This window comes from Convolutriloba macropyga, chromosome 9 (assembly GCF_964194025.1).
Source record: "Convolutriloba macropyga chromosome 9, txConMacr16.3, whole genome shotgun sequence".
Taxonomy (NCBI): Eukaryota; Metazoa; Xenacoelomorpha; order Acoela; family Convolutidae; genus Convolutriloba; species Convolutriloba macropyga.
The window spans coordinates 6,134,298-6,160,634 of record NC_134476.1 but is presented as its reverse complement, the minus strand read 5'-3'; the positions used below and the strand labels follow the sequence as shown (position 1 = coordinate 6,160,634).

At 38.7% G+C, this 26,337-nt stretch overlaps 1 protein-coding gene across 1 annotated transcript in view; it reads right to left on the bottom strand.

The window, feature by feature from the left end:
• Window positions 1-1,734: 1,734 nt before the first annotated feature.
• The window catches only part of LOC142345581 (DNA topoisomerase 3-beta-1-like), a 52,361-nt gene continuing 27,758 nt past the window's right edge, over window positions 1,735-26,337 (bottom strand). The window contains exons 10-15 of the mRNA XM_075397702.1: window positions 21,002-21,129; window positions 18,640-18,765; window positions 16,050-16,175; window positions 13,258-13,388; window positions 11,049-11,153; window positions 1,735-2,254 (exon numbers count right to left, since the gene is read on the bottom strand). Coding sequence (XP_075253817.1) covers window positions 1,998-2,254; window positions 11,049-11,153; window positions 13,258-13,388; window positions 16,050-16,175; window positions 18,640-18,765; window positions 21,002-21,129 — 873 coding nt within the window. The 3' untranslated portion in view covers window positions 1,735-1,997. The remainder of the gene's footprint in view (window positions 2,255-11,048; window positions 11,154-13,257; window positions 13,389-16,049; window positions 16,176-18,639; window positions 18,766-21,001; window positions 21,130-26,337) is intronic.

Genomic DNA, 26,337 nt, shown 5'->3' with positions numbered 1-26,337 from the left:
TAGATTGCCGGAATAGCTGCGAAATAGACTTGCGTGCCGTAAAATACGGATGGAAAAAGATACAGAAGTGAGTTGATAATAGTTATCGCCGCCGCCTATAAAACTTACAAGTTTATTTCAAAGGAGGTTGTTTTTGGGTGCAAAAAAATTTTCCCTGTCGCGTCTCGAACCGGCGATCTCCGGATTAACAGCCAGTCGCCTTAACCACTCGGCTGTCGGCCCATACAATCTGTTTTCTTACAATCAACTTTGTTTTAGCAGAAAGCGTGAAATCAAGCGCGAAAAAGCCATTTAAGCAGTGACGAGACAGAATGTTCTAGAACAAATGTAAAACGAAAATGAAGCGTCAGACGACGAAACAAAAAACATAGCAGGACAAGTCCTGACGTACAATTCAAAGAATTTTCATTGAATAAACAGAAAAACTAGACCTAGACTGGACTATGAGTTAATTGAGAAAACAATTTTTAAAAAAATTAGATCAAAAAATAAGAAAAAAAACAAAAAATCAATGTCAAAATGCCGCATGTGAACAAAAAAACCACTAGCGAGAAATGAAAATTTAATTCAAACTAAAAACTAGGCCTAGAATGAGCTGTGAATGGATTGGGAAAACCATTTAGAAAAAAAATCCGATCCAAAAAATCGAAAAAACAGTAAAAATCAGAGTGAAATTGCCGCATGTGAACAAAAAACCACTAGCGAGAAACCTAATTTTTGTTCAAGTACCATTTTCGCACTCTACTTTAAAATTAGAGCGAAAAAAATTCACGCCGCAAAACCACTCGCTTTTTCGCTCCATTTCCTGTTTCGGCGTGACCAAAATCACTACTCCAATTTGACTTCAAAAATCATGAAAATGTGTGAACAGATCTTAAAAAAAAAAAAGACAGCGCCCCAATACAATTCAAATTCTTTGAATTGTAAAAAACCAAGAGCACCGCAATATAGCTACGCTCAGCTTACAGCTTCGCAGCTATAAAAATGAAAATGAAATTGCCATATGTGAACAAAAAACTATTAGCAAGAAAGCGCAATTTAGTTCAAACACCTTTTTCTCAGTCTACTGTAAAATTAGAGTGAAAATATTTCACTCCACAAAACCACTCGCTTTTTCGCTCCATTTCCTGTTTTGGCGTGACCAAAATCACTACTCCAATTTTACTTCAAAAATTATGAAAATGTGTGAACAGATCTTAAAAAAAGACAGCGCCCCAATACAATTCAAATTCTTTGAATTGTAAAAAAATCAGGAGCACAATAATAGCCGCCTGGAATTGCTGAAGCGGCTAATAAAAATTTGACTGTTTTTTTGATAAAATTTGAGATCATAGTTATTGCAGGAAAAATAATTATCAAACACACACTTCTCATTAGTGCATCAGTTTTCAGAAGTCAATCATTTGTCACACAGTTTGACAAAATTAGTCGACAATATTTATAGAGTGAAACAGTCTCGATACAAAAGTGTAAGGAGCTTCGGTATATAAATTTTTGAAGTCCATTCTCGATCAAATTCACTTCAACTTTGAATGTTACCCTGAAGGCATAAAAAATTTCGACAGTTAACGAAGAAGACAGGATTGCATATACCCTCGCCCCATCATTGCCAAATGTTAGAATAATATGCTGGTATCGCCACACTGTAACAAAAGGCGAAAGGAAAATTTTGAAATTGCAATTTTTCTGAAAACCTGTTTCAAGAATTACTCAGCTTTGAAAATCAATAATAACCAGAGTTTTGAAAACTGTATTTAAATTTAAATCAATCAACTTCAAGTTCATCGCAATAGATTATTTCGAAATATCACCAAGATTAACAACATTACTTTACACAACTAAGATAACAGCCAAGTGTTCACAATATCTTAAATAGAACTTCCATAAATAGAAAGTGTTCACAACTGCTTTACTGTTCTCGGTTGCTTCTTTTATTCAACTTTTCCTACTCTCTAATCTTCATTGCGCAATTTCTTCGACTCCAGTTCGGGGTCTTTCTATCTTCCGCCACCCCGGCCACCACGATGTCCTGCCCCTCCTCCCCTCCCCCTGCCACGTCCCCCAGCTGCAGCGCCACGAGGTCCACCCCTGCCTCCACCTCCCCGCCCACCGCCCCTGCCTCGACCCCCACCCCTTCCTCGAGTCATAGGGCGGAACCCATTGGTGGGCATGTGAATGAGTCTGCGCAGTGTGTCTGTGCAAAGGCCGCATCCTTGCGAAGTGAGTTTCTTGTCCTCAAAAGGCGTCTTGTTTTCTAAAACAGTTGTTACAATTACGTCCCGCATATAGATGCCAATGTATTAACCACATACTATCTTACATTGGCTCTATTCTTTTTTGGCCCCCAGCTTAGTGAGATTAAATCTTTTCCGCCCCAAGGCGCACGTTCTATTTTTTACATAGTATATAACATAGTATATAATTTGTAACTGGGGGCGTAAAAAGCCCTGTTTTTGCATACAATGTAAAAACAGAATAGATCCCTTACATTGTATGAAAAACCGGATCTTTTCCGTTTGTGCCCTCCCAGCTTAGTGGGGGCTTATTATTTGCAACTCCCAGACGCACGTGCTACACTTTTACGTAATAATTTAATATGTAATGACACGTGCTCTGAAACTGAGGGGGGGGGGGGGGGTGTGCATAACCTACTGAGGGGTGGGGGGCACAAACGGAGGAGACCCCGAAAAGAATTGCAATGCATAACTTTTAAAAGGTGTACAGCAGCTGTGACCAACAGGAAGGGCTGGTCCTTAACAATATTACCTTGCAATTTATGTGTTACTTACATAGCACTGTATTATTAATGACTTCCCATTATAATCCCCCCCCAGCTTACCGGTCAGATAACCCTAGATATAGAACACGTAGAACTTTCCCATTATAGCCCCCCCCCCCCCATTATGGCATATTTACCATGATTTGGGGCTATATGTTATCTGACCACTAAGCTTGGAGGCAGGGTTGTGTTTATAATGGGGAAGACCCAAACAATCAATATTAAAGTAATTTCTATTTTTTGATATTTGATGTCACAACTCTGCTGGGCAGACCATCTGTCGTCTTCTGAATTTTTAACTAGGCTCAACAGTGAGGGGACTCTGTCGCCCAGAAGATCGATCAAATAAAATAAACCAAAGGTTTTGAATTGGTGAAGCAAGCGTTACTTTGTTACTCTGCGATTTCCCCTCTTCCACTCTTGTAAGCTGTTGCAAATTAGATTGCCTTGAAATAAGTTTATTCACAATGGGGCTCGTAATATCAATTCTAGTTATATGGATAACGAATGTAAGAGAATTACTTGCACGTCAATTAAAAAGACAAATTCAAGACAATTTATAATAGTAATTACACTAATAATACCAATATCCGTGGTTCACTTCCCAAATGAACTAAATCAAAACAGCTCACAGTATCCCAACTGGTCTTGCAATAACAAATCTTTCAAAGTTTAGTCCCACTAAACCAACTACTTTCTCTCGCTTGTGCGCAAATCTCTCCTGTGTCCAACTTCTGCTGTGTCTCAACAAATCGCTTCGACACTCCCTCTCTGCCAAAATTTCTCTGTGTCACTTCAATTTATACTCAACCAACACGCTCTTATCTTAAGCAAACAAACCTTAATCTCTTAAGTAAACATTGCAACTTACACTTGCAATCTGTCACATTACGTAGGAGGGCTTTGTTTGCTATGCAAACAACCAAAATCAAATTATGCTCTGTCGTTCAACTGCTACCAACCATTGTTCAACTTCCTCCTTATCTTAAGTACACGACCTTTGGACTCTTATGTAAACAAACCCACTTCGCTTTATCTCATATTTGCACTTGACATGTCAATCAGTGTTTGCTTAGTAAACATTGAACGTTCCTCTGAAAAGTTGTTATTCCTCTATTTCCGCTATATAATTAATTAGCTGCAATCAATACCTGTCAAAAATCACGTTTTGAATAAATAACTAAACTCAACACTAAACCAAAGACCAATTTTAATTTCCAATTTTGAAACTATTTCATGCAATTCCCCAGTTAAAAACCGCCTAAAAGTCTAATATTCGTAAAAGCCCAAAATTCCACCACTAGGGGTCACCCAAAGGTCACTCCTCCAAAATGAGGGGTCAAGTTGATAAAACTAATTACTGTCACGGAAAGTTCTCTCATAGTTGCACCTACTCACAAAATTTCATGGCCTAACTCCCACTAGAACACGAGCAATGACCGCGCACACTTTTCATCGACCTCCCGGATGACCCCAAATTTCGAAACTTAATAACTTGCGAAGTGGTGGTCAAAACGTCTTCGGGTAAAGTTTTCTAGTAACTATAGCGTGCCACCGACTTGCCTGCCAAGTTCCAGGACCAACGGATCAGCCGTTGCGAGTCGTTTGCAATTTGAAAATTTTTAACGAGTCGTGGGTGTCGAAACCCGAAAAACCCGAGTTCGTCAAAATTGACCGGGGTGGTTATTTTTTGTCACTAACTGTCTCAGGTTATCATATTAATACCATTTCAAAGTCATTCGGCCGCTCAAAAAGGCCAATTTCCGGTTTTCGGCACTCGGGTCGTCCCGAAGCAATAACTTCCGGTCGGAATCTGGGATTGAAAATATCACCAATCGAAAGCCCTTGAAAAGTTACACTAACCCTCCAAAAATCATAGGGCTACTACCAATACTCCACGAGTAATTCAAATTTTACGTTCCGCAGCAGCGGCGTGCGCTAGTTCCGTGCTGTTTGGGGTGAGTCAAATCCGACCTCAAAATCGGATTCCCCGTACCCAAATTAGTCTATCCCCCAATTTTCAGGTCAATCCGATTTCAACTTTTAGAGAAATTACTATTTCAATTTCAGTGTTAACTATTTTTAGTGAAAACTGCCTATTCTTATTTCAAAATGCTAATAAATTTCTCTCACAACTTCCTAAACCCTTCCCATGATCATGTGCTACATTACTCTGGACTTAATACCCATTGCAACCCTTAGTTCCCCGTGTATCATACTCGAACAGTCATTTTTTCGCTCAAAATATCGAAAACCTTCAAATCACGCCACTTCCGGTGTTAATAGCTCGGATTTAGGTGGTCGGATTGGCCCGAAAGGGAGACCAGCCTGAGAGGACCATTGGGTGTACATGCCATTAAAATTTGGTAAACGTCCGCTTAAAATAACCTCCATGGGGGGGGGGGCGGGAAACATCGGCTTGGTGGTATTTCGAAAAACTGATAAATTGCCTTTTTATTTACTTTAAATCAACAAAACCCTGCTTAAATAACTCAGATCAAAAAGGTGTAACCTGCCGCGTATCCCTATTATATATGGACAATCATCAGGGGAACATCCCCACAAATTTTCAAATTCCAATGATGAATATAACTTAAAAAGTCGAGTGTACCAAGTTTGGAGTTGCCAATAATTTTGCAAATTCAAAATCACTTTAATTTGGTTCAAATTGAATTTCCAATTTTGATCAAAATATCTAGTTCACTTCAAATCATCGTTCTCTTGTTTTCTTCTAAATATAGATCACTCATTTGGACTTTGGCCTGATGCACAAATTCAACTTTGCTAATTAATCAAAATATATCGACAGCTCAATATGCGTTTGTTCATCAATTTGTTTGTTTAAGAGATATAACTCAACTACCCTCTCTGGCACCTTCAAAACAATAACACTTTACGAAAGAACGCTTATTTCAAACACCTAATTAACTTGTCTAACTTGACCTAAATTATCTGACTTAACTAGCGCTATCTGGTTATGGAATTTCTATTGAGTTTATTCTTATGCTTTCTACACTCCTCCCTCCTAGATTATTATTCTCCCGAATAATTGCAAAACCTTATCCTTTGACTCGATTAACTTACTCCTACGTACTTTAACCATAGTCGATCTAGTGAAGTGAACCACTTATATTTAGCTCCGGGTTAATATAAACTAACTGCACCAAAATTTGAATAGCGTTTGATTAAATCAGATTTGAAAACAATTTCTCATTTTAAAATTTTAACATATTCTACCTAACTCATCAACATTGATTTTTGATCAAACTCTATTGCCTCTGACAAACATCCTCCCCGGGAACCCCAAAATCACTAAAGTAAAAAACAAATCTAAATATAGATCTACCGGAACTACATATTTCCCTAAATCATCTTTTTTAAGAAAAAAAACTCCCTACAGCTATAGTGCTTGATCAAATTGTCCTAATAAACCGAATTAAAACAATGTAGGCAACAATTGGATAAAAAGGCTCTAATAACTTAGCTGTCAACGTCCCTCTCATCATACACTCGTGCACCTGTACACGAAAACCTTTCTCTGATGCTTGAATGGATGTCCAACTCTTCTTCCACTGTAGCTAACATTTCTCCTGTAATCTTGCCATGACTGCTGTCTTGATGCTTCCAAACGGCTCCACTTCTTCCGGCTTAAGGATCGGTTTTCCAGCAACAGCTTTGCAATCTCTGGAAATCGTGATGCAATCCTTCTCTCTACTTTCTGCTCAACTTCCATCGAAAACCCGCTAGAGTCCTCCCTCCTAGACTGTTGATCATCATAAACCCAACTGTGCAACACTGTAGCCAATGACTTCTGATCGGATTTCCCTGTTCTGTCAATTGCAGCACTGTCCCCTTGATGCTCATCCGTTGGTTCGACCGGAACACTACAATTAAACTGACTTTCACTCAATTGCGATTGCACCCATTCCTCCAGCTCCTTTCCCAACTGTGCAAAATCACTGCGGTCACCTGCTGCCTTATCGTTTTGACCCTTCTGTGTTTCAGATACTAACTGCCGATCAATTCCCCCTGAACTTGTCCATTTCTCCAAAGTATCCGCTGTGCACTCAATTGTACAGATTTGTGTCTCATCAGCCTCGTTTGTTGCATTGCAGAGCTTCAGGTCCATACCTCCTTTCTTTAACTCCATCAAGGCCCAGGCTCCCAACATATCGTCTCTGCTAGCTTTGACATCACCACCAAAATCGCTCGCTATTGCAGTTACGTTGTCGCTTGCTACTGAGTTCAAACTCGAGGCAAAACTTGTCTCGCTTCTCGCATCGTTGACATCAAATTCCTCTACATCCGAGAAATATGTATCCGAAATATCTTCAAACAAATTGTCATCATCTGACTGTTCATCGCTTAGCTCCCCAGACTCTGGTGACAGTACACAATTGTTTTCCATAGAATGACGCTCAACTGGTCCACAGGACTCAACTCTCCGCTCAGCGATTTTTCCTTCTGTCAGAAATTTTCTGAAGCCACTGTTTTCATATTCGCTTAGCACTGCTCTATCAATGTCCTGATTTGTTTGACCGCAAACTTCCTCAGAAAACTCTACCTCAGTTCCAGTTTGCACTTCATCGCTGTAACCTGGAATTCTTATTCCACTACCACTCTCAGCAATTGTATCTCGCACTTCTCCAAACAGATCTTCACTAAAGGCTTCTTTTCCTGATACACCACAGCTGGACCCAATGCCAAACCCTTCAGAACTTCTGCCCGGTTGCCGAAAATGATCACTTAAAGAAATGCCAACGCTACTTCTTGTATCAATCACTTGCCTTGGAGAACACTGCTGTCGCGTTCTCTGATCTGCAGTATCACTGGGTTCACTGAATTCCGTCCTATTTCCCGCTTTCCCTCTAAAAAACAAACTGTAGCTTCGCTCATAAAAAAGAGGATTGTCAGACAATCGAATGTCAAACTGATACAGCGTCTCGGTCAGTGTCCATGCTTGCTTCTCTAGAGTCGACCGCCAATAACCTCTTGGTAAATCACTTACTGCATTCAAGGACCACCCAGACAATTTTGTAGGCAACCACTTCATCATCTCTTCTTCCGTCCATCCCAGCTTCATGCCAGTGCTCAAGTAATGTTCACGCCAATCTTCCCAAACTTCGTAGCCCGGTGAAGGAAAACGCTTCACCAACTGATAACCAAACATAATCAAACTAAGTCAGTTTTGGTGTGCTCTCAGCAGTTTCTCCGACGAAAAATACCGCACGCTCTTCAAATAATCAGAAAATAACCCGCAACAAAAAGTAACAAAGAAACGAAGCCCACCCAGGAGCGCCACTGTCGTCTTCTGAATTTTTAACTAGGCTCAACAGTGAGGGGACTCTGTCGCCCAGAAGATCGATCAAATAAAATAAACCAAAGGTTTTGAATTGGTGAAGCAAGCGTTACTTTGTTACTCTGCGATTTCCCCTCTTCCACTCTTGTAAGCTGTTGCAAATTAGATTGCCTTGAAATAAGTTTATTCACAATGGGGCTCGTAATATCAATTCTAGTTATATGGATAACGAATGTAAGAGAATTACTTGCACATCAATTAAAAAGACAAATTCAAGACAATTTATAATAGTAATTACACTAATAATACCAATATCCGTGGTTCACTTCCCAAATGAACTAAATCAAAACAGCTCACAGTATCCCAACTGGTCTTGCAATAACAAATCTTTCAAAGTTTAGTCCCACTAAACCAACTACTTTCTCTCGCTTGTGCGCAAATCTCTCCTGTGTCCAACTTCTGCTGTGTCTCAACAAATCGCTTCGACACTCCCTCTCTCTCTGCCAAAATTTCTCTGTGTCACTTCAATTTATACTCAACCAACACGCTCTTATCTTAAGCAAACAAACCTTAATCTCTTAAGTAAACATTGCAACTTACACTTGCAATCTGTCACATTACGTAGGAGGGCTTTGTTTGCTATGCAAACAACCAAAATCAAATTATGCTCTGTCGTTCAACTGCTACCAACCATTGTTCAACTTCCTCCTTATCTTAAGTACACGACCTTTGGACTCTTATGTAAACAAACCCACTTCGCTTTATCTCATATTTGCACTTGACATGTCAATCAGTGTTTGCTTAGTAAACATTGAACGTTCCTCTGAAAAGTTGTTATTCCTCTATTTCCGCTATATAATTAATTAGCTGCAATCAATACCTGTCAAAAATCACGTTTTGAATAAATAACTAAACTCAACACTAAACCAAAGACCAATTTTAATTTCCAATTTTGAAACTATTTCATGCAATTCCCCAGTTAAAAACCGCCTAGAAGTCTAATATTCGTAAAAGCCCAAAATTCCACCACTAGGGGTCACCCAAAGGTCACTCCTCCAAAATGAGGGGTCAAGTTGATAAAACTAATTACTGTCACGGAAAGTTCTCTCATAGTTGCACCTACTCACAAAATTTCATGGCCTAACTCCCACTAGAACACGAGCAATGACCGCGCACACTTTTCATCGACCTCCCGGATGACCCCAAATTTCGAAACTTAATAACTTGCGAAGTAGTGGTCAAAACGTCTTCGGGTAAAGTTTTCTAGTAACTATAGCGTGCCACCGACTTGCCTGCCAAGTTCCAGGACCAACGGATCAGCCGTTGCGAGTCGTTTGCAATTTGAAAATTTTTAACGAGTCGTGGGTGTCGAAACCCGAAAAACCCGAGTTCGTCAAAATTGACCGGGGTGGTTATTTTTTGTCACTAACTGTCTCAGGTTATCATATTAATACCATTTCAAAGTCATTCGGCCGCTCAAAAAGGCCAATTTCCGGTTTTCGGCACTCGGGTCGTCCCGAAGCAATAACTTCCGGTCGGAATCTGGGATTGAAAATATCACCAATCGAAAGCCCTTGAAAAGTTACACTAACCCTCCAAAAATCATAGGGCTACTACCAATACTCCACGAGTAATTCAAATTTTACGTTCCGCAGCAGCGGCGTGCGCTAGTTCCGTGCTGTTTGGGGTGGGGTCAAATCCGACCTCAAAATCGGATTCCCCGTACCCAAATTAGTCTATCCCCCAATTTTCAGGTCAATCCGATTTCAACTTTTAGAGAAATTACTATTTCAATTTCAGTGTTAACTATTTTTAGTGAAAACTGCCTATTCTTATTTCAAAATGCTAATAAATTTCTCTCACAACTTCCTAAACCCTTCCCATGATCATGTGCTACATTACTCTGGACTTAATACCCATTGCAACCCTTAGTTCCCCGTGTATCATACTCGAACAGTCATTTTTTCGCTCAAAATATCGAAAACCTTCAAATCACGCCACTTCCGGTGTTAATAGCTCGGAGTTAGGTGGTCGGATTGGCCCGAAAGGGAGACCAGCCTGAGAGGACCATTGGGTGTACATGCCATTAAAATTTGGTAAACGTCCGCTTAAAATAACCTCCATGGGGGGGGCGGGAAACATCGGCTTGGTGGTATTTCGAAAAACTGATAAATTGCCTTTTTATTTACTTTAAATCAACAAAACCCTGCTTAAATAACTCAGATCAAAAAGGTGTAACCTGCCGCGTATCCCTATTATATATGGACAATCATCAGGGGAACATCCCCACAAATTTTCAAATTCCAATGATGAATATAACTTAAAAAGTCGAGTGTACCAAGTTTGGAGTTGCCAATAATTTTGCAAATTCAAAATCACTTTAATTTGGTTCAAATTGAATTTCCAATTTTGATCAAAATATCTAGTTCACTTCAAATCATCGTTCTCTTGTTTTCTTCTAAATATAGATCACTCATTTGGACTTTGGCCTGATGCACAAATTCAACTTTGCTAATTAATCAAAATATATCGACAGCTCAATATGCGTTTGTTCATCAATTTGTTTGTTTAAGAGATATAACTCAACTACCCTCTCTGGCACCTTCAAAACAATAACACTTTACGAAAGAACGCTTATTTCAAACACCTAATTAACTTGTCTAACTTGACCTAAATTATCTGACTTAACTAGCGCTATCTGGTTATGGAATTTCTATTGAGTTTATTCTTATGCTTTCTACACCATCAAAATCCGGATCTATTTTGTTTTGCCCCCCCCCCAGTGTTTTTACGCCCCCAGTGATAAATTATATGTTGTTATATAGCACGTTACTATGTAAAAAATAGCACATGCGCCTGGGGGACGTAAAAGAGATAAGCCCCCAAGGCTGGGGGGGGGGGGGGGAGGAGGGAACAGAATAGATCCCAAAATCCGTCGTGATTTCAAAATATCCTATAGTAACTAATCACCTTTATAAGTGACAGACAGAATTCTGGCCCCACAATCATCGCACTCGTCCTCGCCAATACTCACTCTTTCTGCCCCATCAAACAAAGATATGGTGATGCCACAACCTAAAACAATGTCAAAGATTGAGGACATGATTGTATCATCGTCTCAATTAAGTGGATGAACTCAGGTTGTTTGGCGGTTCTATGAATGATAGGATCTGTTCTACTCCCCCCCCCCCCCCCCCAGTGTTTTTTACGCCCCCCAGTTACAAATTATATGTTGTTATATAGCACGTTACTATGTAAGAAAATAGCACGTGCGCCTGGGGGTCATAAAAGATTTATGCTCACTAAGCTGGGGGGGGGGGGCAAAACAGAATAGATCCGAATGATAAATATAATTTTTATTACCACGTAATTTAAATATACATGGAGAAAAAATGTCAAGCCTATTAATTTTTTGAACAACTTTTTAGTGGAAAAAGACAAGATGCGATTTGTTGAATGCGCTCTCAATCGTCAAAGATAAAGCCCTTTGTTAATTGTTATAATTTCTTATCAGAAAGAAAACCATCAGAGCGTAATCGCTATGAAACATCAAATTTTATTAAAATCAATAAGAGAACTGGAGAAAAAGGAGAGTTAACCAATTCCGATTTTTCGGCCTGGAACCTTTGGCTCTAATCATGGTAAGTTCCCGCTGTAATGGATTTTGAGGTGGAAAGTGTATCAGTTAAAGCTTCCAGACACGCCTGTGGTCAGCAACTCATGTTTCAATTCGTATCAGTTCCGCTTCAGGGTTACGAAACCGCCTGGACGGTGCTTGTTGATGTGTATATTAGATTAGTGCTTTTTTACAAATCGAAAATTGGAGCAATAGATAGAAAATGAAATCATTTTAAATGTGTATGGTCCAATGGACTTAAGCGCTTACTTACAATACAATGCTTCACATGTTCGTTCGTGATATTTTGTTCGGTTTTGATAGATTCATATCAAGTCCCAGATGCTACTAAGGCATGGGCATAGTTCGCGAGGCATGCCCAGATGCGGCAATTTTACGCAGCTCGCAAATAACGCTTAACTTCAGCCAATGAGAAAAGAGATTAATTTCGGATCTATTGTCCCAATTTTTCTTGTTTTTGATCTATTGTCCAGTCACCAGTAATATAAACGGGCATAAAAGTCAAATAGATTGTAGTAGGATCCAATCTGTTGTCTTAACCTTGCGGTTTTTATTGCACTGACTGTTCAGTTAACCGGAAACAACTTGAATCGAAGAGTCGCACAATATGATCTGTAACCTAACCTTAACCTAAACTCGAAATATCAACCAAAAAAATTAATTGCCTCATGAAACTATACTGAAGAAAGTCATCAAAAAATCAGAGCTTTGAGTTTAGGGGGTGTGGTTAGGTGGGAAGGCGTTGATTAGGCCCGCGGTTTTGGTTCGAGCATGGAGGTCGGGGAGTAAGTACGTGGGGTATAGGTAGGTTTAAATATCTTTTTTTTTGGGGGGGGGGGGGTTGTAGGTGCGGGATAAGTACGTGGCGGTTATTTGTAGTTTGAAAAGGGAAGGAGTGACTATTATGGGAAGAAAACTTCTCAAAATGACATTGAAAACAACCAGCAGTTCCTAAACATACCCTACCCGGCATATTGCCGGAAAATGTCCGCTATTGGCTCCCATCACCCATATTGGGATTGAAAGAACACAACTGCTCTTAAAAATAGTTTGAGCAGAATGAGCGATAAAAAATTAGTCAAAAAGATTTCATACAAAATATCTGAAAAGCGAAAAAATGAGGTAAAGTGAAACAAATTTTTTTGTGACAAAGTGTTAAAAATTATTAAAAAGGGAGCTTTATAGTACTAAGAAGATGAGGGCGGCTATTAATTACCATATATTAGAAACTAAGCTACTGTTAAACTCAAGCGTCCGAAAAACAGAAGTCAACGTTCTAAAACAAGTCAATGTTCGAAAACAAAGAAGTCAAATTTCTAGTCATGAATAAACTTGCTTCAGCTGAAAAAGGTTCAATTTGCTTTGAAATGTAGAAAGGGCAAAATTAAGGCCAAAACAATTCTTATTTGATATTCTGAACAACCTCTATCAAGTAGTGCAACAAGTTTTTATTGCACAAGTTGTTCAGTTCAATAAAAATACAGCCATGTTTAGAAAAAAAGTTCCAACTACAATCAATTCCACCGCCAGTAATGAACGTACCTGCGTTGCAACAGAACCTCCATTTGGGTCCAGACTGTCCTGGGTCTAGGACGAGAGGGGCACCACAGTTGCTGCATGCCACATTCCACTGCTGGCTCACCATCGAGTGCTCACACGCGGGATGTGTACATCTAAAAAATCCACTTCTTATTCATACGCTTTGTAGCTTAGATTACTTTTTCGGAGTTATTAATGGATTGAAATGAGACACACAGTGGGACTAATCTTAATTAACAGATGTTTATGACTTTAATATGCGTTAATTTAGCTGTGAATCGCAGTTTGTGTTGTTATTCAACGGTTGAACTATTCAATCGGTGATTTACTGGATAAGAAACACTTTGTTACACTTATTTTTAAATCTCGTTCTCAATGTTTTCGCTGGTTAGTTGGCCTTGTTTCAATCCACTGACAGAATGAAAAGTTAAAACAAAAAAGCCAATATAAACTTAACGCGTCGCCAAAAACAGAAGCCTAATTTCTTTAATTTCCAGGCATGCGTAATTTTTGCTTCTTTAATGGACAATTCGGGCAATCTTCATTATTAAGGATACTTTCGCTCGTAGTTGTCCTATAGCGACGTAAAAATCAAGTACTCTTGTAAATTACAAATCCACCAGAAAATCAATAGTAGCGACAACAGCTGCATTCTGAACGCCTCGCAATAAAACTTAACCGACAGCGTCGGACTATTTGTTCGTAATCACAGTCGAGCGGTCGGCTTCGGCTTCAAATCGCGAAAGCACAGAGAGGCTAGCTACAGAGGACGATGACGATACAAGCGGGGTGATGGAGGTAAAGGGGCGGTCCAAGATCGCCCTTTAAACCATGCTCAAAGATTTAATGCAGTCAGGTGTTACCAGTTTATCCCGTTTTTGAGGACAGAAAGTCAACTTAATGGCTACAGCGAGCGAAAGAAAGTTTGAGAATGCTCTAGCTAAGAAGTACAAAAGGTAAAGCAAAATTTTGCAAAAAAAAATACCCGGTAGAATACAGGAAACAACTTGAAGAGTCGCACAATATGATCTGTAACCTAACCTTAACCTAAACTCGAAATATCAACCAAAAAAAATTAATTGCCTCATAAAACTATAGTGAAGAAAGTCATGAAAAAATCACAGCTTTGAGTTTAGGGGGTGTGGTTAGGTGGGAAGGCGTTGATTAGGCCCGCGGTTTTGGTTCGAGCATGGAGGTCGGGGAGTAAGTACGTGGGGTATAGGTAGGTTTAAATATCTTTTTTTTGGGGGGGAGGGGTTGTAGGTGCGGGATAAGTACGTGGCGGTTATTTGTAGTTTGAAAAGGGAAGGAGTGACTATTATGGGAAGAAAACTTCTCAAAATGACATTGAAAACAACCAGCAGTTCCTAAACATACCCTCTACCCGGCATATTGCCGGAAAATGTCCGCTATTGGCTCCCATCACCCATAATGGGATTGAAAGAGCACAACTGCTCTTAAAAATAGTTTGAGCAGAATGAGCGATAAAAAATTAGTCAAAAAGATTTCATACAAAATATCTGAAAAGCGAAAAAATGAGGTAAAGTGAAACAAATTTTTTTGTGACAAAGTGTTAAAAATTATTAAAAAAGGGAGCTTTATAGTACTAAGAAGATGAGGGCGGCTATTAATTACCATATATTAGAAACTAAGCTACTGTTAAACTCAAGCGTCCGAAAACAGCTCAACGTTCTAAAACAAGTCAATGTTCGAAAACAAAGAAGTCAAATTTCTAGTCATGAATAAAGTTGCTTCAGCTGAAAAAGGTTTAATTTGCTTTGAAATGTAGAAATGGCAAAATTAAGGCCAAAACAATTCTTATTTGATATTCTGGACAACCTCTATAAAGTAGTGAAACATCAAAATTTGGCCGGCTATAACGGAGCAACAAAATGGCAAATAATGATACAAAAACCAGTACCATCGGAAAACTTAACAGAAAACATGTTTACACCGCCTTTCTGAACTCATTTTCGGTCTTCCCAGTGTAGCAGCCCCCATTACGATACAAACTCAGTAATGGAGAGATGTAACGTCAAAGAATCGATACTTCATCGGATGAGCAATTGGCGAGGACTTACAATGTCAAGCATGCTTGGAAATAAAGGAACATCAACCGACTACCGCCGGACGAACGTTCTCTCGAACGACAGCAATTTAATTCAGAGGAATGTTGTTTAGTTTTTTAGAGTTGCAAAAATCCCGACCCCAGAGGCGTTCCAACTAGCAACCTCCAGGATAACAGTCTGAGATCCAAACCACTCAGCAACATCGTCATTGCAGCGCAAAAAATCGCCTTTATGTTACAAGCAAACTTTCTTCGGAATGAATGCAATCATAGAGATCACGCATTATTCGGAAGGAGATCACGCAAAAATTCAGAAGTCAAGCGTAAAAAAGTCACGGGAGAGAAGAATGCTCTAGAAAAAAAGCTCAAAAACGGTCAATCGAACAGCATTTTCCATAAAAAAGACACCCGCGTTCACAATAACGCCTCAATAATGCCTCAAACTTCGTTCAAGAGCAATTAATGAGTTGTTTTGTGTATTCATCTACTTGCTTGAAATAATGTTAACTTTTGTTGGCATAATTAATTTAGTTTGTAAGTTTTAAGTTTCTTTTATGGGTAAGTTGGTAATTTACTTAAATTAAGTTTCTTTTATGGTGGTCAACCCGGGTACGTTACGGTGCTTTATAGTCTATTAATACGCAAAGTTTTTACATTGCCTCTAACTGTTAGTATCATTACCAACATTTCATGAAATTCAGTGGTCTTCTTTTTATGTGAAACTAACTTGTTGCATCCTGAGTTAGTCTTTGGCATGTCTTCAAAGGGAGCTTCATTGTAGCAGAATGGACAGAAGGCGAAGTGAGCCATGTTGGATGTGAAGTAACACAGCTCAAAGTTATCCAGAGGACACCTACAGTAACAGTCGAAACCATTAACAGCTAAATTAAGTCTTTCCAGTCACACTGCAAAAAAAAACAACTTGGAACTGCTAACACTCCCCGACATATTAAACTTCACAGCAAATATAGAACAAACCAAATTGTTTGACGAAGAAAAAAAACAAGAAAAAAGAACGGCGACTTTATCCCGTTTTTTATGGGGGATGAAAAGGGTCAAGAGAAAAATCGCATAAAAAGACCACAGGACTAATATAATTGCTACAAACTTTGTTTGAGAGCAAATAAACAGAAATTAAGATCTAAAAGAACAAATGAACTTTCTTGAACTAGTGAGGTTAAACTTATCAAAATCGCTTAACAAATTGCAACAAAATCGGGTAACAAAAGGCTTAAAAATCGTTCGTTTAATACAAGTTTAAAAAAATTGTTCCAGGTAAGCATGCACCACATTTTACGAAGAAACAAGGGGAAAAAGATAAACACAGAGCAGGAAAAGGAGGAGCTGGAAAAGATGGTGCGGTTTTAGCAAATATATATTCACAAAAACGTTTTTGAACAGGCTGATTTCTTTTCACTTCTCAAAGATTGCCCAACAAAACACAGAAGAGTTACAGCAATGTTTCATTTCACCAGGCTTTACAATTATTTCTGATTTATGAAAAGATGTTAGAAAAAAGAAGAATATTTTTGTGTATGTCGACTCCGCGAAAGAACAAAATTATCATGCCTTGTATACCATTTTGGATCTTTTGCGTTTGTGCCCCCAGTACGTTATGCTCCCCCCAATTACAGAGCACGGGCCATTACATAGTAATTCATTATGTATAAATATGGCACGTGCTTCTGGGGTCTGCAAATAATATGCACCAACTAAGCTGGGGGTGGGGGCACAAACGGAAAAGTTCCACCATTTGTTATCCACTTCAAAAGTTTTGTAAACTGATTAATGGTTGATTCTAATTGTTCCTAAACGGAATGATTTAATTAAGCTATCAGTGAGATCTGGTAATAAATTTACTCTTCCAACAAACTTCAACTAGTCGACTCTCAATAATACGACTCAGGGACAAAGTAACAACAACAAATACGAGGGAAAAGCAAAACTCACTAACATTTTTATTTTAAAATGGTACCCAAATTATTAACACAGCTGGCAGAACGCAAGAAAAACCGCAACAGCTTCGTTTATCTGCAGTCTAAGAAAAAAAATCCGTCTGCCGCATTGTCACTAATGACACATGGAGACCGGGTTGTAACAAGAACAAATACGGGCAAATTTCAAACAAACTTTTGAAAAAAAATATGGTGTTACAGTCAGCGAAACTATCAGGTGCCCATTGAGAGATTCAAACATTTGATCTTATGTCCCTCAGAACAAACATATACCTCCTTTTCTAATAGCAATATTCTTAGAACAATCGGAGAAACAGTGAAAATGGGAACCAAAAGTCAAATTTTCACACCTTACATCAAATCGGTTGATTTCAGAAAAAAATGTCAGCGCACATCTTACAAAAAACATAACCTACTAACGTGGTGCGAATTGCTCTTAAACGACCGGCGAGCGGTTGGCTTCGTCAGTAGCTAGGCACGGTTTAGTTAGGCTAGCTTTAGCTTAATTGAAGGGGCCCAAGTGAGCGCACCTGTGCATCGGGGGGCTGATGGGGTGGCAACAGCGGGAGGGGGGGGGGGTCAATCTCTAAAAACCGCCCTTCGCACCATAAGTGTAAGTCTCCAAAACGGATTCTGTGAATCGCATACTTGAAGACTAGTGAGCTGAAAGGTTCTCAGAGCACTTAATGCCCACTGGGCGCTGCCTGTTGATCACGTTTTTGAGGACGAAAAGTCAAAAGCGTCAGACAAAAAACTGGTCAAGCGAAAAATCGTATAAAAAAGAAGACCGACAGGACTAATATAATTGCTACAAATTTCGTTTGAGAGCAATTAAAAAGATAACAGCACGGATGCAATCCGATTTATTTGAATTGTGAAAAAAACATAACCGACTAACGTCGGGCAAATCGCTTTCAAACGCCTGACGAGCGAGCTGGGTTACGAGTTCAACGAGGTGCAGGGGGTGGGGCGGGGGTTTGGTTGGGGTTGAAGTGGGTCAAACTCAAAAACCGCCCTTCACACTATAAAAAGTATCTTTACTAATTTAAAAACTTCAGTTGAGAGCAGTTAATCACATGAGAGCAATAACAGTTGTCTGCGTCGCAAAATGCATGACTAGAAAGATATAAGAAGTATTATCCCAAAAGTCAGGCGAAAAATCAAATCCGGTCAGCATAACCTTGCAAAAGACAATCGAGTACAATAATTTCCTCAAACTTCGATAGAGCAAATGAATCCAATAATAATAATAATAATGCGAAAGCCCAGATTTCTGAAAACTACCGGGGAAAAGGATACAGGACCGTTATGACGTTATGCAGTTTGAAATTAAGATAGATTGAGAGAAGGAGACTTGTTAACCTGTAGTCTTTGTGTATTCTGACAGCTCCATTTTGAGGTATGTTATAGGTGTCCTTACACGTGCCACAGTGCAGTCGAGTTGGCTTCGACTCAATCAACTTCAAGTACCTGTTACACTTTCCACACCTGCAACACGCCAACGCTACTCAATGCACCGCAAATTTGGTCAATGTTTTCATCAAAAATTTCATTGACAACAGTTTCATTTCTTGTCGATGATGATGATGACTAACTTATTCTCGGCTGATGCCGACCAAGAAAAATTGAAAGTGATGAAACTTTCCTTTGGGTTAGGCTATTTTTCCGCCTCTTCTTTGTCGCTATTGTTGCTCTATACACAAAGGCCTACTCCTACCGGACTCCAAGTCTACACCAGCACTAGCCAAGTCTTATTTCGCATTACAGTATCGCTCAAACCTTGATACAAGTCTGGATGGAAAGTCTTGGCCCAGACTCGGGTATCCTAAGTCAAATTTTCAAATAATTTCGTGAAAATTTCAAATTTTCAAATAAATTCGAGTGAAAATTTCAAATTTTGAAAAATTTTGTAACGTGCCATGGTGATTAATTTTAGCCAATTCTCCGTATTCCCTGAAAAATGATAACAGCTGATACCAAACACTAGCAGAGGAGGTGAAACTACTGAGTTTTCAGCCGCTTTCCAACCGTTTTAGCTACAAAATACCCAACTCAACGATTTTTTTAAAGAAACTTCAGACATACCAAATGTCGAACTTATCCAACCCAGCTATTTTGTAAAATTTCCCGACTAAATTCTGTCGAGTTCCCAACTATTTCCGAGCTCAATTTTAACGATTTTTTGGCAATTTATTGCGTGTTCCAGACCAATTTTTTGTCTGCCATTTTTTGCGTCGCCGGGACCTATTTTGAACAAACACCCCACAGCTATATAAAACGATCAATAGCGTCCCGGGGTCAGAAGAGGTCACAATAATGGGTTTTCAGCCAATTACAGCCACAAAATTGTCGAAATCACCGAAATTTTGTAATTTTAAGATATACCAAACGCCAAACCTATCTAACCGAGGGAAGTTGTTAACAAGGGGGCCAACGGTTAGGGTTCTCTTTCTGGCCCCAGGCCCAATCATCCGACAAGTGCCAATGGACCCAATTTTGGTACAAAGCACTAATGGGACCCGAAATCAGCGAGAACATGAATCAAGCCAAAATTCCCGAATTATGCCAATCCCTCAATTCCAACTAGTCGTTAGCCAATGTTGCCCTCAGTTAGTTCTAGTGGGTTATAATTATTCGGTTTAAAATCAGTATTTTTTTAGTGCCAAGACTTAGACTTAGACTTACCAAGTCTTGGATTAAGACCTGCCAAGTCTTGGCCAAGATTTGCACAACAATGACAGGTGTATAATGTGTTACGATCATAGCTCTGATACCTGGACTAGACATTATACTTTAGCAGTACTGATATTGATTTGGCGTTAAGTATGTGTGTTATGCAGCTGTTGTAATCTCAACAGTTGATTCAAAACATCACAACAGGGATGCTATTGTCCTATGGAAGTTACTAAGTAACTCGACTTTACCTTTTCACCTCGGCTTCACGTCTCGATGACGACAACAATACTGTTTACACCACTATCAAAACGAAAATGCGAGAAGTCAAAAAACATACGAGAATTATATAACAGTTTCAGCCTGAAGTTTTTAAAGTTGACAAAGATCTGAAGTTTATGCTAAGTTGAATAAGGCGTAATTTCGTCTTTTTTATCTTGCGTCTCATTCAACTTGCGCCTTAGTTATCGAATTGGCTTTGAAAATTGTTTTCACAGCCAAAAAACCAACAACCTACAAATATTGAGACAGTCGGTAGCTGTTCTGTTAACATCACCAATGAAACGTTTCGAAAAATTACGTAGAAAAAAAGCGAAAAATAGCATACAAAAATTTCCAAGATCAGCCAAACAAACTAGGACATCCACATTTCATCTGCTTCAGATACAAGGAAAAACTTCGGACTTTTTTACTGCCCCAAGAACAAAATTACAACCCATAGTGGCACATGCGACCCTCTACTTTGCAGGCATAATGTATAACATCTCATTACACACCCTCATAATGAGTTCAGAGACACCATCCACTTTTTATTTATTTAACAATTTATCTTGAGTATAAAACAATCAAAACATAATTTGTACAGGAGTAATTTCTCAAGAACGAACAGGCCAAAAAGCCAACAGGAAACCCCCTTCTTAAGAAATTACTATTGTAAAAATTATATTTTGTTTGTTTTATTTGTTTCTTTTTTTGGAAGAATCGGGTTCAAACAATCATTTTGAGAAATAACTTGCTCCTGTGTGATCTAGTATTTGTGGAATATGCTTACCTTGTGTGGGGCTTGCCCGTTTGTGCAAGAGTGGTGAAAGATGCTTCAAATAGCTGATCAAGGTTTGCAATCATGGATGTGAAAAAGAGGAACTTCCTTCTGTAGATCTCCACAAAATGTTCCACGACCTAAACACACGCCACAATCATGTTAACACATACGGATTCGATCTAGAAATGATAAAAAATAATTTTTACTATTATTTTATTTAAAAAACAAAAGTCGAAAATATCTAATTTAAACATAACCGACTAACGTCGGAAGAATTGCTCTCGAACGACTCCTGGGAACTCTAATCATTTGCAGCCTGCTTCACTCGGAGGGAGCCTGAACGGGACTAAGAAATTTAACAAACTCACTAGGGGACTTCAAATAACCTCATTAGAGGTTACCAACCGTTTCGGCGCACTTTTCATTTGACTTTTAATATTAAATTGCCGCTAATTCAGTTAAGCTGATAAAAATTGTGAATAAGACAGAACTTTATAACATACCAGGCAGATTGCCGGAAAAAAGCCGCCGTTGATTCCAATAAGCATGATTGTGATTGAAAGAATGGAAGATATTGAAAAAAAATTTTTGTACAAAAACATTTTTTAAGTCCAATTTATTTTGATGGCATTTCGTAGTTGACCTACTTCTCTTTCTTAGAGAGAGGCTACAGGGGCTACTATCAATACCAATTAGCATTAGAGATGGTAACTCGGACTTATAGGAACGACGTTCACAAATCGGGCATCTAAAATTGGGCTTTATGGGTTTATCCCGTTTCTATTTCTGACTTCAATTTTTTATACTGACTCTGTTCATTTTGAATTGCTTTGCTGAGCAACTGATGTTCAAAATCACTTTTAGCAGAATGAGAGAAGAGATAAACTAGCCTAGAGAAGTCAACAAGATTTCACGCAACTTATTTTAAAAAACTTATAATTCGCGCACCCACTTATTTAAAAAAAACAGAAAACCATAACGCCTCTTTGAATACTAAAGTATATCAGCAAAACTCCGCTTCAATTCCCAAAAAAAGACAGGGCCTCAAAATAAAAATGAGGTAAAGCGAAAAATTTTTTTTTGTTCGACGAAGTAAACAAAAATAGGAGCGCTATGATAGCTGGCTGAGAAGATTAGGGCGGCACTTAAAAAAGCAAAACGCAGAAGGTCAAGGGTCCAAAAGTCACTCGAAAGTCGAAAAACGGTCAAGCGAAAATTTTGCTTAAAAAAAGCCGCAAACGTTTACAATAATCACTTCTCTTCGAGAGCAATTAAAAAGATCAGAGAGAGAGAGAGAGAGGGAGAGAGACACACACAGAGAGAGAGAGAGAGAGAGAGAGAGAAAGAGAGCAAGCGAAAGAAAGAAAGGAGGAAGATGAACACATAAAAAGATAACATATAAAAACAGCTTGAAAAAGTCGTGTATGAACTAAAGAACTATCCCTTAACAAAAATTTTTTGCACGTAAATTTTTCGCTCGGTTTAAAAAAAGGTATGAACACAAGGGCCACTCTCTTGTGCTCCACCCTTCCAATTTGTATAGTGAAATAATTTTGTCAAACGTTATTCACTCAGCTTTTTCGCGCACCCGCTTATTTAATAAAAAACAGAAAACCATAACGCCTCATTGAATACTAAAGTATATCAGCAAAACTCCGCTTCAATTCCCAAAAAAAAGACAGGGCCTCAAAATTAATAAAACTCGTTGAATTGTTAGAAAAACAGCGACCAAAAAAGTAACGCTATCTACCTGGCTATCTTAAGCCAAAAGTGCTATTCTCAGCCTAAAATATTAAAACATAACCGACTAACGTCGGGCGAATTGCTCTCAAACGACCGGCGGGCGGTTGTCAGCACCTAGCCACTGTTTAGTGAGGTTAGCTTTCGCTTGATTGAAGAGGCGTGAGGCTAGGGTAATAGACGATATTATCACGCCACATAACAGCCGCTGAAGTCAACAAAAGAGTTAAGGAGAGAGAGAGAGAGAGAGAGAGAGTGCGAGGTAAAACGTGAGCGAGAAATAGAAGGAAAGAAACGCCAACCAACACACACACAGAGAGAAAGAGAGAGAGCTAGAAATTTTTTCCATGAGATTCTAGCCTTGTTAGTAACTAAATCATATAAAAAACTGAAAGTGCAAAATTCAGACGAAAATGTTCAAAGAACATTTTTTGCCTCTGGATTTTTGTCATGTAACCCATCTGCAAGACTCAAAAAGCTTCGTTGGCCAGTATTAATCGTTAAACTCAAAAAACGACTCAAAAACTGCAAATAAAATGACAAAAATTTCAAAAAAAAATTGAAAAAATCATAAGTTTTCTTAAAAAAAAGATAAAATTTGTGATATTAAAAAGTTCAAAACTATTCTATCGCAATAAAAATTGTTCAGTAACCTATTATCAAAGCCTATACGAGGTTTCTTGGGGCTGGAAGAACTTAGATAATGACAAATTTTGAAAAATTTGAAAAAAAAATTCAAGTTTTATCCAACAATTGCTAAAAATCGTGATGTTCAAATGTTGAAAAACATTCTATTACCACTAGAAACTATGCAGCAACGTATTATCAAACCCTTCAGGAGGTTGTCTGAACCCTTAGGCTGAAAAATCTTGAATAATGAAAATATGTCAAAAAATTTTAAAAATATAGCAATTTTTGTCAAAAAAATGCTAAAATTCGTGATGTTTAAATCTTGAAAATGATTCCATTACTTCTAGAAACTACATAGTAACCTATTATTAAACCCCCGAGGAAGTTCCTTGGCTCTTGAGGCTGAATAAACCTAAAAAACGACAAACTTTCAAAAACATTGAAAAAATTTGTAAAATTTATCAAAAAAAATGCAAAAAATTCGCAGTGTTGAAATGTTGAAGCCATTCTATTACCACTAGAAATTATTCAATAACCTATTATCAAATCCTAGAGTGGATTCCTTGACAACTAGGGCTGCTAGGGCTGAAAAAACTTAAAAAACTGACAAAATTTTTCAATCTTGAAAAAAATTGTGAAAATTAGTATAAATTTGCGTTTTTAGCTAACGGTTGTTCGACTAGCCACGGGTGGGGGGGGGGGGGGGGAGGGTGCACGGGGGTGCCGACAATCGGGTGGGGGAGTGGGGGGCAACAGGGCGGTGGGGGGGCAATAGTGGGGGGGGTCAGCAGTGGGGGGGGGGTGGGGCTTCAACCTCTAAGAACCGCTGTTCACACCATAAGTATAAGACTCCAAAACTGTTTGAGCCGAAACAGAGCTAAAAGGCTCTAAGAGCACTTAATGCCCGCTGGGCGCTACCTGTTTATCCCGTTTTTGAGGACGAAAAGTCAAAAGCGTCAGACAAAAAATTGGTCAAGCGAAAAATCGCATAAAAAAAAGACCGACAGGACTAATATAATTGCTACAAACTTCGTTTGAGAGCAATTAAACATAATTAACTAAACGTCGGAAGAATTGCTCTCGAACGACTAGTGGGAGCTCTAATCAACTGCAGCCTGCTTCAGTTTGGGGGGAGGGAGGGAAGGGGAGCCTAAATGGGACTAAGAAGTTCAATAGTTGGATTCAAATAACCACATAAGGGTTAACATATACCACTATTACGATTTAAGTAAAAATGACACCAGTTTCGGCGCACTTTTCACTTGACTTTTAGAATTAAATTGCCACCAATTGAGTTCAGCTGCTTGAAATTGTGATTGAGAGAGAATTTTAGACCACGCGAAATGCAAAAAGTCAAGGGCGTAAAAGTCACTCGAAAAGTCAAAATTGTCAAGCGAAAATTTTGCATAAAAAAGACACACACGTTTACAATAATTGCTATGAACTACGTTTAAGAGCAATTAATCACGCGAAACGCAGGATGTCAAGGGCGTAAAAGTCACTCGAAAAGTCAAGCAAAAAATTTGCATAAAAAAGACACACGTTTACAAAAATTGCTATGAACTTCGTTCAAGAGCAATTAAACAACACCTGCACCAAATGTGGGGAGAATTACTTTTGAGCGGCAGGGAGCTCCGTGTAGTTCAGCTGCGGGAGAAGGGGTGTAGTAGCTTGGTTGAATTAACTAAGGCCCTTCAAAAGGTTGAACTTGAACTTATACTACTACTAGTACTACTATTTATAGTGAAAACTAAAGCAATAAATGCTCAATACAGTCATTGATATAGAAAAAACGCTCATTGACACAAATCCACATCGAACTAATCAATTGGCTGGTAAACCCAGTTCAATCATATCTAGGTTTTATTTTATTGGAATCGAAAAACTTGCTGTTTTTAAATTAAAAACGTTACCAACTAAAGTTGGACGAATTGCCCTCGAATGGAAGACGCAGGGCACGATTTACATCTAGCTTGCTTCATAGGGTATAGTAGCCTATTACTATGTCTTTAGATCTTTCTTGCAACCACTAATCAGAAAGGCGTAAGATATTAGGCAAAAACTCGACCAGAACATTTAAAATGTGGAAATTAGCCGCCATTTTTCAACATGCAAAAAGTCAAGATTATGCAAAAACAGTAAAATGAAAAAGAATAGCAACATTATTTTCGAACTTTCAACAGTTAATACTAACGCTGTTCCAATATCTTATTAAGTTTACCAAGCCTTGCTCATAATAAACTTTTAATCTCAAAATTATGCGTTGAGGAATTTCCAATCCCTTTTCTATGGCGGCGATGTCAATTTTTCCGTGATTTTTTTTCCAATTCATGAATAATTATCCAAACAGTAGGATTCTTTCTTGCTATTTTTCTGTTCCATGAAGAACACTAGCTTTCGTAAGTATTCGTACTACGTGAAGTCGGATCCCGATTACAGCGCTTCAAACCATAACTCTAGTTTTAAAATAAAAAAATCCAACAGACTTTTCGCAAGCTGCTTGAACTGCAAAAAAATCTGCCGCAGAGAATAGGGTTTTTGAACGCTTGATAAGAATAGCATTCCTAGGAGGCAAACATCTAATACTAAAAAACATAGCCGGCAGATTGCCGGAATAGCTGCGAAATAGACTTGCGTGACGTAAAATACAGATGGAAAAAGATACAGAAGTGAGTTGATAATAGTTAACGCCGCCGCCTATAAAACTTACCAGTTTATTTCAAAAGATGTTGTTTTTGGGTGCAAAAAAATTTTCCCTGTCGCGTCTCGAACCGGCGATCTCCGGATTAACAGCCAGTCGCCTTAGCCACTCGGCTGTCGGACCATACAATCTGTTTTCTTACAATCAACTTTGTTTTAGGAACAGATTCTGTTTCTGAATAACCGCAATTTAGGTCACGCAGAAAGCGTGAAATCAAGCGCGAAAAAGCCATTTAAGCAGTGACGAGACAGAATGTTCTAGCACAAATGTAAAA